This window comes from Lithobates pipiens, unplaced genomic scaffold (assembly GCF_037356315.1).
Source record: "Lithobates pipiens isolate NorthernLeopardFrog02 unplaced genomic scaffold, aLitPip1_a1.2 Scaffold_13, whole genome shotgun sequence".
NCBI lineage: Eukaryota > Metazoa > Chordata > Amphibia > Anura > Ranidae > Lithobates > Lithobates pipiens.
The window spans coordinates 278,914,485-278,927,426 of NW_027507718.1; the positions used below are offsets into that span (position 1 = coordinate 278,914,485).

The window sequence follows — 12,942 nt, forward strand, 5'->3', positions numbered from 1 at the left end:
AACATACAAAGAGATAGTCTTTGGGCTAATTTGGGTAACGAGTAAAGTGTGGAGCACTCATAGCTTTTTTCATAGTACATGAAATGGTGAGCCTAACTTCATAGCAAATAATTACATAGAACCCGAGTCTACTCGCTGTATGCACTTTTTTAAACAAAAACTGCAGTTCTTTAATCTACAACTTACTCTATAATTACTGTGTCACAGGCAGGAACCTCACAAACAAACATCAATTCAAAGACAGAAGATCATTTAAAAAAATAATCTCTTCCTTTGAATAGTTTTTCTGCACAAAGAAAAAAGTGGGAAAATTGTCAGTGGTCAGTTGAAAGAGAATTCAGCATTGGTGGTCAATGATAGAAAAGGATGCTATAGCGTCAGGGGTCATTAAAGGATAAGTAAATTTTTGTGTAACATGCTACATGTTACAAATCCACCAGCCCCCAATCATCCCTGGTGCCCTGATGTGACAGGCGATGGGTAATCTTAAAAATCTGCAAAGAACGTGGCTGAGCCCGCCTTGCCACGTCACTCATTCACAGAGTTCTGTGAATTGAAAACTACAAGGTCTGGCAGTCTTTGTGGCTGTTGGCTTTTAGTTATTAATGAACTACCACGGCACTGTTGAGCACTGTGGTAGTTCATTGATGCTTCCTGTTAGTGTACAACTGTTTGGACATACGATGTACACCCAAACCGCTTACCCACAGTCTGCAAAAGCCCTGCATTGCACCCATGATCTGCTGATGACGGGTGCAATGCTTTCCAGGCTCCCAACAAAAAAAAAGAATAAATGCAAATTTTTGTTACCTGAAAAAAGATGTGCAATTATAATTTTTTTTAAAAAGGTGAACTTATCTTTAAGAGGAAATATTGTAAGCACTGGCAGTCAGAACGGTTGCAGTCACTGATCAACAGACATTTTATAGCGTGTTTTTTCTACAAAAGCTGATCTAACAATTGACTTTTGTCAAATAGGGATGGCCACACACAGGTTGAATTTTGTCTGATGCTTGCTGAACTGGCCACATTTCAATCTGTCTGTGTCCAGCTTAAGGGAGATTCAAATGGCAAAGCGAATGACCGCACTCCAAAAATAAGGAAAAAAGCTTTATTGTATAAAAAGCACCCAACATCAAAAATATTTACAGCAACAGCATCATGCCACGCACAGAGGGGAGCATGGTTGACGCGTTTCAAGAATTTCTTTGCTTAATCATAACCCATAAGCACTAGCAACCACATACCTTAAATAGTCATAACACAGCTGAATGATATTAAAGTGCTTAATTGGCTCTGCTCCAGACAAACATCACAAAAAGAGCCACAACTAAAACCAATAGTAAGAATATATATATAGCTATAAGGAGAAAAATTATATATATATATATATATATATATATATATATATATATATATATATATATATATATATATATATATATATTTGTCTTAAAAAGAATCACACACATATACTTATTCCCAGTTCTATTTAAGATATATATATATATATATATATATATATATATATATAATATAGATGTGCAAGAAATATAAACAACCAATCATCTAAATTATAAGAAGACAATTGCACAGCTAATAAAATGACCCCATGGAATCACTTGCCCAGACCATGGACTGGACCAGCACCATCATGATCATTAAGGAGGATATCATTATCACCTGGAGCGGCGTTATCTGTTTGTTCATTGCATTGCTGCCTTCCATGTACAAGATGCCTGCTCAGTGAGCTGTGTACTTTTATTTCTGTTCCCTATATCATCTTTTATCGGGCTGATTGCTGTTCTAAAGGCATCCAACCATTAACAATGACTATGAAAACAGCTCAGGACTCTGCCGGAGGTTTGACAGTCGCACGTTTAGAACTTTGGATAATAATCCTTTTAGAATCGATGCACAAAATGCCTTTAAACAAGTAAATGAAGATTCTGGATCCAATAAATTACTTTTCCAGATATTGGAAAAATGTATGGTCAAGGAAGTAAAAGCATACTGGGTAAAAAAACACCATGCAAGAATATTTATCTATGGAACATATACCAAGAGATCTTTGCATCAAGAAATTCCCCACGTTTGAATTATCCAGTGATGCATTTAAAAAACAATGTAATGACATTCTTTCAACTTGTTCTGTTGATTTGATGAACTTGAACGTTACTCACAAGACTAGCAAACTGGAGAAATTACAAGAAGAAATTACCTCTTTACAACAAGAGATCTTACCTTTGCAACATGTGACCCAGTTTGCTGCACTGTATCAACAACTTAATAAGATAGTTAATAAAATCAAGATGGATACTATTGCTGGAAAGAAGCTTCTCCATGATAAATTGGATTATAAACTTAACAATGTTTATGTTTGGAAGAAAATACACCCATGGGATCGTTATGGCAATTCGCACAAGAAACGGGTTTGTTCTGGTCTTGCCAATCAAGCAAGCACACCGATGTCTTCAAAAAATGGACAGTACAAATTCAAGAATAAGAAGCCTCATCACAAAAAAAAAAAGAAAACTAGAAGGGGTGGAGAAAACATAGGGATTCCACTCAGGCACGCTATGCCCTCAGAGCTCAGAAGTGAGTACATGTAATAATGTGATAAATGTGTCACATAGAACCTTAACAGATGAAGAAACGTCTCTTCTATCTAAGGGTTTGAACTTTTGTCCTCATGCACACTTTGATCCATTTAATACTATTTTGGACATTAATACATTTATTTGTAACTTAACTGTTCGTCAACATTATTTTAATGAAGACGATAGTATACAAAGGAATGATATTAGCACTAATGAATGTTCTGTTGATCCTAGTATTTTGTCTTTTAGAGAGAATTGTGCAATTATTGATTTGGAGGATTTGGAAATTGAACAACTACCCTTGTCTGGATGCGAGACTGATGGTGGTGACACCCAGAGAGTTTTGTATGCCATCAGATTTTTATCCCATACAGTCCCGCAGTTTGGACATGGATATATTCTAGAGATTGGTAGAGAGAGATCTATTTGACTTAACTACACACACGTCATTCCAATCTCGAATTGAAAGAGACAATCTCTCCATTTTAGAAAGATCTGCTTTGAATATTTCATGGAGGACAAAACCATTATGATCAGTAATGTGGACAAAGTGGGATCGGTGATTGTTCTGGACACTGCTGCATATAGGGGTGAGGCCCTTAGACAGTTAAGTCATATTGACATTTATTTTCCGCTTGAAAGCAACCCTACAGATAACTATAAAACAATTCTAAAAAGTTTAATTAATAAAGGGGCAAGCTTAGGGGCATTTTGCTATTTACTAAAATAGCACAAGCATTAGTTCCAGAATTCCCAATTGTATGCATTTTTCACCATCTGCCAAAATGTCATAAAGGTCTTGACCCATTATGTGGCAGACCAATAGTTTTGGGTATTGGATCCCGCAGTGAGCGCTTAGGACAATGGATGGATGGACAACGTTAGCCATTCTTACACAGCTTACCTAGCTATTTGAGGGATACTAATCATTACTGTCTATTATGGATACATTTGTTTGGTGTGAGCATTATATCTGGATTATGTGTGATGTATCCAGTCTGTATTCTGCTATACCACACATGCTGGCAAATGCTGCTACTTTGTTTTTTCTTGAACATTGCACTGGTTTGTCATCGGAACTTCGTGTCTTTATTTTAGAGACTCTAGATTTCTTATTGACTCATAATTACTTTGCCTTTGATGGGGTTCACTATCTCCAGAAATGTAGGGCAGCGAAAATTTACTCCTTCACTTGCCAACCTTTTCATGGGTTGGTGGGAGCATTCCCACATCTTTGGAAACCCTTCAGGAGTCTCATTATTTTGTATTTTCGATATATAGACAATCTTCATTTGTTTGTAAAAGAGATGTTGATCTTATTGCCTTTTTATTGTATCTGAATGATAATCAGTGCAATTTGCAATTTACAGGTATGAGTAACCCCAAAGTGGTTTCTTTTCTTTGTAGAACCCAATTGGATTTTGATAGAGAATCTACTTTAATGTATGATAGAGTTTTGTCAAGGGGATATCCTAGGTGGTACTTGGATAGGGCCTATTCTATTGCCCTCAATAAGAACAGACATGAGTTATTACACAATAAGAGTATATGGAAACAAGTTAATAGAGAGAGTGACCATAAAAAAAATCTCTGGTGCTCTCATACAGTCTGGAGTTTAAACAGATTAAGCATATAACACAAAAATATTCACTGTTATTGTCCAATGACCCCATATGTGCACAAATTCTAGATCATGGTATTGAATTTGTAGCTAAAAAGCTAAATATTTGGGTAATTGTTTAGCCCCGAGTTTATTTCAATCAGTGCATATACCCAATCATCCACTTGGCTGCATTTTAAAGGGAACTTTTAATGTGGTTCTTCTGAGTGCATCTCTTTTTCCCATATGTTGCCGGGTCGGGATGTACATTCGAGCAATGGTAGAGTTTTTAAATTTAATAAATCCTTCAATTGTAACACTTCATATGTAATTTATGTTAGACATGTGCGATTCATTTCGTACGAAATTCCGGAAAGTCGTACATTTGTACGAATCCGAAATACAAATTTTTATGCATACGAATTCCGTATGAAATACGAAATTTTGTTTACGAATTTCGGATCCATATTCATAATGAAAATTCGTAATTGTTACGAAAAGTTAACAAACCTAAAAGTTAAAAAAACAGGAAGTCAGCACAGGGATGGTGGGAGCCCCTCATAATGATAAATTCATCATAACGAAAATTCCTAATTGTTCTGAAAAGTTAACGAACCTAAAAGTTAAAATCCCAGGAAGTCAGCACAGGAATGGTGGGAACCTTATGGGGAATTTCTATGCTTATGAATTTTATACGAAATTTTGTTAACGAATTTCGGAATTTCGGATCCAAATTAACAGAATTGTGCCTGGTGTTTTGTTCACCAATCAGAGGAAATCAGCACAGCACATGGATGGTGGGAACCCCTCCTAATGGGCACAGCGGGTGTACACTCAGACCCAGGAACTCAGCACAGGGATGGTGGGAACCCTCATAATGATAAATTCATGATAAAGAACATTTGTAATTGTTACGAAAAGTTAACAAAACTAAAGGTTAAAAACCCAGGAAGTCAGCACAGCACATGGATGGTGGGAGCCCCTCATAATGATAAATTCATCATAACGAACTTTCATTATTTTAACAAAAAGTTTACGAATCTAACGAAAATTCGTATAATATTTTTTGCATACGAAACTAAACAAAACATTTTTTGACAGCGCCCATGTCTAATTTATGTTATAACATGTGGTGCTTGCTCTAAGCAATATGTTGGAAGGACTATTCGAAGACTAGATAGATAGATTTAGATAGATAGATATATAGATAGATAGATAGATAGATAGATAGATAGATAGATAGATAGATAGATAGATAGATAGATAGATAGATAGATTTAGGGAACACTTGGGTGACATCAGGGGTAATAGATCCACAAATGTTGCTCGTCTTTTTAATTATAAACACATAATGGAGATCTGTCCCTAGATAAAGTCCAAATTATAGAAAAAAGAAAAAAAAAACCAGTGGAGGGGGGGGGGGGGCTGGGTTGGATATTTTCCACCACTTATGCAAAACAGAGGTATTTTTAATTTTTTTATTAAAAAGTAGAATACCTGATGGATTGAATTTGGAATGGGATGTGACAAACTACTATGAGTAATTATGGTCATTTTGATACATCCGATTTGTATTAATGCAATCTAGACTGACTGTTACATATTTAAACATACACCATATTTATATCTATATTTACATTATCATTGTACTGTATGTGGTCTCAACAAACCTTGCATATATACTTTATTTGTTGATAATGATAAGATAAAATTATGAACATAACTGTGATTGGATAGTATGTATATGTATTAATATGGAATAATCTGTTATGCTGTTGCTGTAAATATTTTTTATGTTGGATGCTTTTTATACAATAAAACTTTTTTCCTTAATTTTGGAGTGTGGTCATTCGTTTGCCATTTTAATCACTTGCCCAGGCCACGTACTGGACCAGCACATGATCATTGAGGGGGATATCATTATCACCTGGAGCAGTGTTATGTGTTTGTTCATTAAGAGAGAGACAGTAATTTGCACTAGAGTTGCACCGATACCGATATTAGTATTGATACTGAGCATCTGCACGAGTACTCATACTTTATTGAAAGCCACACAGGGAGATCGGTGATTGTAACTCCCCCCCATGCAGCGATCGTCCCTGACTGTCCGGGTATCAGGTCAAGAATCAGAGCATTTTCACGGGTACAAGTACTCGTGAAAATGCTCGGTATCGGCACCGATACTAGTATCGATATTGGTGAAACCCTAGTACAAATTACTGTCTCTCTCTTAGTGAACAAATTGATAACACCACTCCAGGTGATAATGATATCCTCCTTAATGATCAGGCACTGGTCCACTCTGTGGTCGCCGCACCAATCATCCCTGACTGTCCCCTGTATCTTCCTCTACCTCCTCTGTGTTCTCTGTGTGCTCCAGTCTGGTCCCCTGTGTCCTCCTCTGGTCCCCCTCCATGTCCTCCTCTGGTTCCTCTGTGTGCTCCTCTCTTTGCTCCTCCAGTGCCCCCATGTCCTCTTCTGTGCGCTCAACCCTTTGCTCCTCCGGTTTCCCCATGTCCTCCTCTGGTCCCCCTCTGTAATCCTCCGCACTGTCCCAAATATGTCATTTACCGGCTCCTTCCTTTTCTGAATGGAAAGAGTCACTGACCCTGTCCAGTCATAACTGAGCATTGTAAGCTGTGTTTACGATGGTTCAGTTTATGAATGGAGAGGAGCCACTGTCTCCTCTCCATTCATCTCCAGTGCAGCTGAGGCTGCTGAAAAAGGGACTGGGGAATCTGTGTCCTCAGTCCCTTTTCCTGTCACAAAGGGGAGATGTCAGGGGTTGTAGAAAATAAAATTGTAAAAAAAATAAAAAATTAAATGCTACTGACACAGTCCACGCCTCATCAGTGCCACCTATCAGTGCCCATCAGTGCTACATATTAGGGCCACTGTCACATGACATTAAAAGTATCGGCGAGTATTTGAAAAAAGTATCGGTACTTGTACTCGGTCTTAAAAGGGTGGTATCGGTACAACCCTAATTTGCCCACACACACACATTAAGATACACAGTAACTTGCGCACACACACAAATTAAGATACACAGTAACTTTCACAAAAACACACACAGTAATACAGTAACACAATAACACACCAGTGTATTACTCTTGTCTTGTTAGTTGATACATTTGTCTCTTCTACAGTAAATGCCTCTTTCACTGTCCACCCCTGAGTGTGCTGCGAATGCCTTGTAAATTGTAGCTGCCACTGTAGGCTAGATTGAATGGAGCCGCACAGCAGTGTTCACCTTGTACACCCTGCAGCACCACAAACCCTGTGCCCTAAACAGCCACAATCAATTTGTTGTGACCAGGCAAAATATTTGCCACCCCTTCTGTGCATGCTGAAAACTGAAACCCTGGTCAATCATCCAGCTTTCCACTCACTAATGCCAGCTACACATGGGCCGAAAATGGACCATAAATGGACGGTTCGGCAGAAACCTGCTGACTTTCAGTCCATGTGTACAGCTAATCATAGTTCATTATTGAGGATTGTGGGATCGTTTTTTACAATGCTGTGTTTCTGAGCCTTAACATGAATTAGTATCCATCTCTGGAATACATCGAATTAACCCACTAGGGGAAAATCCTGGGGGAATTTTTTGGGGCTATGCGATACCAAACAGTGAAACAAAAGAAAAAGGAAAAAATGTGATGATGCATCCATAACCATATGTAGCACTGACCCCCGAAGGAGCGGCTGATTTTATTGGGCTTACCGTTACCTTCTTGACCTCGTGTGTGTCTATGGGTTTTCCGAGGTAGATGGCCCAAGAACTGTAGAGACCAGATCCACTTAAAGGGATTTTTATTTGCAAAAATAGTTAACAAACACATTCTCTCAATGGAGGGTTAGAGGGTTTAGGTAGGAAAATCCAGGTACTCTTAGTGCTAAGTCAAATATGAAAAGTCTCTCACATAAGGAAATCCAGAGAATAGCCATTCACAGCTGGATCCTCACCCTTATTGGATAGTCCATCTCTCACCAGGCCTAGCAGCCAACAGGGTGCTTAAATCAAAGCAAAGTTTCTGCCACAGACTTGGTATAGAACACTTGAATAAAACTGTAGACAACGCGGAGAACCCTCGGAGCCTGTTTTTGACAGATACTCCTCACCACGGCGCTGTCCCATGGAAGTTCGCCCCCCCACCTTCCTCCTCTGCCAGGCCAGTTAGAAAGAGCAGAGCACTTTGCGCATGCGCAGTAGGGAACTGGCTGTGAAGTCGAAAAGCTTCACTGCCGGTTTTCCTTACCGTGAATGGCTGTAGCACCGGAGAGCCGATCCAAAAATTTACTGGAGTGCCAACATCGTGGGAACCCTGGACAGGTAAGTGTCCTAATCTTAAAAGTCATCAGCTGCAGTATTTGTGTTTTCATGGGGGGGGGGGGGGGGCTTCCTCTTCAAGCAGTTCATACATTCAACTTTTTTTCTCTCTTTTTTTTTTTCAACCAGCAGGTTGAATGCAAAAAAAAAATATCAGATTTCCCCATCCCCATCATTGATGTGGATGAGGGAATCCCTCCCAATGTGGTATTGTATTCTGGTAGCCTTCCCTGCCATCAGAATACAATGATCAATGTTGCTAGCTATAGCCAGTGGTATTGATTGATCTGGAAAATTCTGGCAGGCTGGTTGTACAGATGTTGATCAATAGATCTCCTTCTGTACAACCAGATACATTTCAGTCCATGTACGGCTGGCCAAGTCAGTGATTGCTTTGACTAATTTAATGTTGTATTCTCCTAATTAGTATTGCTCAGGGATCTGCACATGATTTTTTCTTGTCAGTGTGTGTTTTCTTTCAATTCCTTCCCTAGTGATCTCTCAAAATCCTGAATTTTAAAGTAAATATGATTGGCATTTACATTTATTTTCTGTTGTTGCCTAAACATATTGGGTTTTTCAAGACAATGCTATGTTATGCCTTTAAATTAATTAATTTCCAAATTAAAGTTTTAATACAAAAAAACATGTAGGTAGGCTGACATGAGATGTATGCTTTTTTTTTCTTCAATGAGAGTACATATTTAGTATTTTGTCTGTTTGTACACGCTGGTTATCAGTATATGAAAAAAAAAATCACTAGTATCCCTAGTAATATGTATAAACATTAAAATAAAAAAGATTTTTTGTGAAATATGTTTTAAATCTGTTTGATATAATCTAATTTTCTCTTAAAATTGTTACTTTTCTAAACTTAAAAACACAGAAATATGACTTAGGTGTGAAACTGTTGTTCTTTACATATATTGGACAATTATTATCTCAATATAATTATCATTGTTTTATCCCAATAATAAATATTTTATCACCATTTCAAATGCTTCCTTCTTTCCTAATAGACCTAATAAAAGGCACAGCTCAATAAAGGCATTTATGACTGATGGTTTTGTGAATTTAACCTAATAATTTGCAAATATCATTACTGCAATACTATTTTTGTGGGACTCATATACATCTGTGGGGTCTAGAAAGAGGTTAAACATTGTTCATAATAAATGTGGATACAGATCTGCCAAAGATGTAAATTGAACTATATATTTTAAAGCAACCTTGTCAATAGAATAAAAAGGAAAAACAAAGTGCTCCCTGCAAACAAGAGAGTTCACACATACATCTCTGCGTTGAAGGCCTAATCTCCATGCTGCACTCAGTGGTGCGATCCACCAGCCATTAATGTTGCTACTATGTTTGTAGTGACATGGGGGCCAGTGGAAAGAACTACAGAATGCAGAGGGGTCCAGAAATCTGACACTCCTGGAAGTGTCAGATTCTGAAGGTTTTTCAGGGTGCTATATCTCTGCAGTACAACACAGATGTGCAGTGGGCAAGATAAGTACAACATTTATAAAGTAATAGTTCAAAATTTAAAAATGTGACTGGTAGCTTTTGCATATATACTTTTTATAGAGTTGCTTATTTTGAATTCTGGACTCCACTAGACCACATATGTATATACTGATATGTTAACAGGTCATTCGGCGGGGTGGAGTGGAGGAAAAGATGCTGTGCTTGGTGAGAGAACGGGCAGGCCACTCCTGTGAAACGGCGGTTATTGTGATTCTGATTCTGGTATGGGAAGGCATATCTCTAACTTTAGCTGACAAGCTGTACTCCGAACTAACAGGAACACTAAGAAGATATGGAACCCTAACAAACAGACGCTGTGCTCTCAATGAGGAGTAAGTTGTTTTGTGATCAGTTTTAAACTTTATATTTAATGTGTTATTTCTCAGTTAACTTACAATACATGCAATACAAATGAATGTATATTTTATTTATTTCACATGAAACATTCAATAAAGTGAAAAAATTCCTTAAGCCCCATACACACTATCAGTTTTTCTGCTGAGTTTTTCCTTCAGGTTTACCAAAACCATGTAGTGCAAGGGCCTGTCTGATTGCATACAAATTGAAACTCCTAAGGTTTGACCTCACATTATATATGGTTTTGGTAAATCTGAAGGAAAAACTCAGCAGAAAAACGGATGGCAACATTAAAGTTTATCTAAAGTCATTTTTTTAAATAGAGCAGAGTATGAATAAAATCCCTGGCAAGTTTTGATTTGCTGTCTGTGCCCCATTGGTGACTTTTCTCCAATTTGTGTCCCACAAGGAACAGGACGTGAGCGCCCCAAACTAAAACTGGAGACGCAAGGACCAAATTTCAGCCAGATCAGCAGTCACAGGCCAAATTTTGATCTGTGTGTAGCCCTTTGTTATAGTCTAGTAACGCGTTTCTTTTGTACTAATACAATTTAATTAAAGTAGAACTATAGATAAAACTTTTTTTGTGATTTTGGATAGACTAACCCCTGTAAGGTTTATTTTTGACATTCCTATCCCATAGCTAAACAGAAAGTGAGAGGAAATCCTGCAAATTGAGGGACTCTCTTGGGAACCGCCAGGTCAGAACTAGTGTCCCAATTGGAAGATTCCCTTTCCATTAGTTTTCTGGAGACAGCTCAAAATGTAGCATTTTCTTTTACTTTCACTTTCAATGATAAACAGGACAAATAGAGAGGGTGAATCTCCCTACCAGGGACATAGACAGCAATAAAAGCCTGACTGGGGTTCTAATCCATCTACCCCAAAACCCAACATGCTTAGAACAGAAGACTTTCTTTCTATATTTTCTGTATTGTTACAAAGTCAGATCTAAAATATTTGTTAACCTTTAGGCGTACTTGTGCATGTCAGGGGCTGGACCCCGAAACCTGTGGTGCCTCGTTTTCCTTTGGGTGCTCTTGGAGCATGTACTACAACGGGTGCAAGTTTGCCAGAAGCAAAATCCCCAGAAAATTCAAACTTCTTTGTGATGACCCAAGAGAGGTGAGTGTTTCTTGATTTCTTGGAAGTTTATTTGTTGTTAATTATCTGCACAAGCCCTATATCTGCCACATATAAGCTTGGTTGGATTCTAAATATATTAGGTATGATTTTGTATAGTCTAAGTTCTCTCTCTCTCTCAGTGATGTATTAGGATTTCTACTGTGAATTTCATTAAATGTTTTCAAACCTGTCAGAAGACATTGGTATTGTTGATGATCAATAGCACCCCCTTGGTGGACTATCATTTCAATGCCAGGGTAGGGTTCTTTGTCTACGGTGGGGAGGGAGTAAATAAGCATTACTTTAGTCTTTTTTACCTTTTTTTGCTGAATTCTATTCTAGGATGGAAGGTTTAGGGGTGCAGGATACCACCAAAAAAAGACAGATATTTAAAAGTAGCAATAGTAGCAGTAGTCCCTTTACGAGTTGTTTAAGTTATGGAAATGTGTAACAAATATTTATTATCTCTCAAGCCGCACCTCTGTGCAACCCATCAGGGATTGGTTGGGTCAGATACATATTCATAGCTCTGGGTTTGACTTTCCAATCTGCTTATTGGAACCCATTTCACAGTAACAGGCAGAAGCTACCAACCCATTAAGATTGGGGAAGATCTACCGAGCCAAAAAAGGTAAATAACAGCTCAGGCTACAGCTAAGCAGCAACATGCTAAATTTTACGAGTGACATAACTAAACAGGATAGGGTCCCCACATATATCTGATTCTTTGTGAAATCATTATTGCATTAAAAAGTACTTAGCAGATATGACATTGGCTATAAACTAGATAGAAACACATGAAGATTCCTGTACCTGATATTAGAGAAATCTGCCCAATAAGGGGATTTTCCCATGTCTGTGAGTCCTACCCATTCCAACCATGCCAGATATTCCTTTCTTGAGCCTTCATGGGAGAAAATGTAATTGGACAGGTTGGATCTTTCCCAGTCGGTTGTTTTTTTTCCACACAAAAGAGGCTTCTGGTAGGCATGCCTATAGAGCGTGTCCCTCCATTTTCCATAAATAAGCATTCATATTTACTTTATGCGGTCTTTCATGTTTGCACCTCAATTTTTCGTTAGAAAGATTGTTTGGCGATTGAATTTTTCATAAACCATTGACTACTTTTGAATGTTTTTTATGTACTTTTTACAAGCTGGAAAATTAAAGGTCCCTGAATTATTATTTTATAGCAGAATCTCATCTTAATGGTAGTTGCAATAGAAGAGCTATTATACTTATCTTCCCTATCCCACTGCTGTGTCTTGTAAAGGGGTAGGGGTTGGAGGATGGAACCCGGAGGGGGAGCAAAAAACTTTACCATTCCCAGAATTGTGGCATGCTAAAAAGTCTGACAGAGGATACAGCACTTGAATGGAAGGAAGGTAGGAAAATGCCAC

At 38.0% G+C, this 12,942-nt stretch overlaps 1 protein-coding gene across 1 annotated transcript in view; it reads left to right on the forward strand.

Annotated features, from left to right (window-relative positions):
* Positions 1-12,942, forward strand: part of TET2 (tet methylcytosine dioxygenase 2) — a 135,774-nt gene that overhangs the window by 104,023 nt on the left and 18,809 nt on the right. Inside the window, exons 5-6 of the mRNA XM_077476664.1 lie at positions 10,184-10,392; positions 11,392-11,542. Of these exons, the coding sequence (XP_077332790.1) occupies positions 10,184-10,392; positions 11,392-11,542 (360 nt within the window). The remainder of the gene's footprint in view (positions 1-10,183; positions 10,393-11,391; positions 11,543-12,942) is intronic.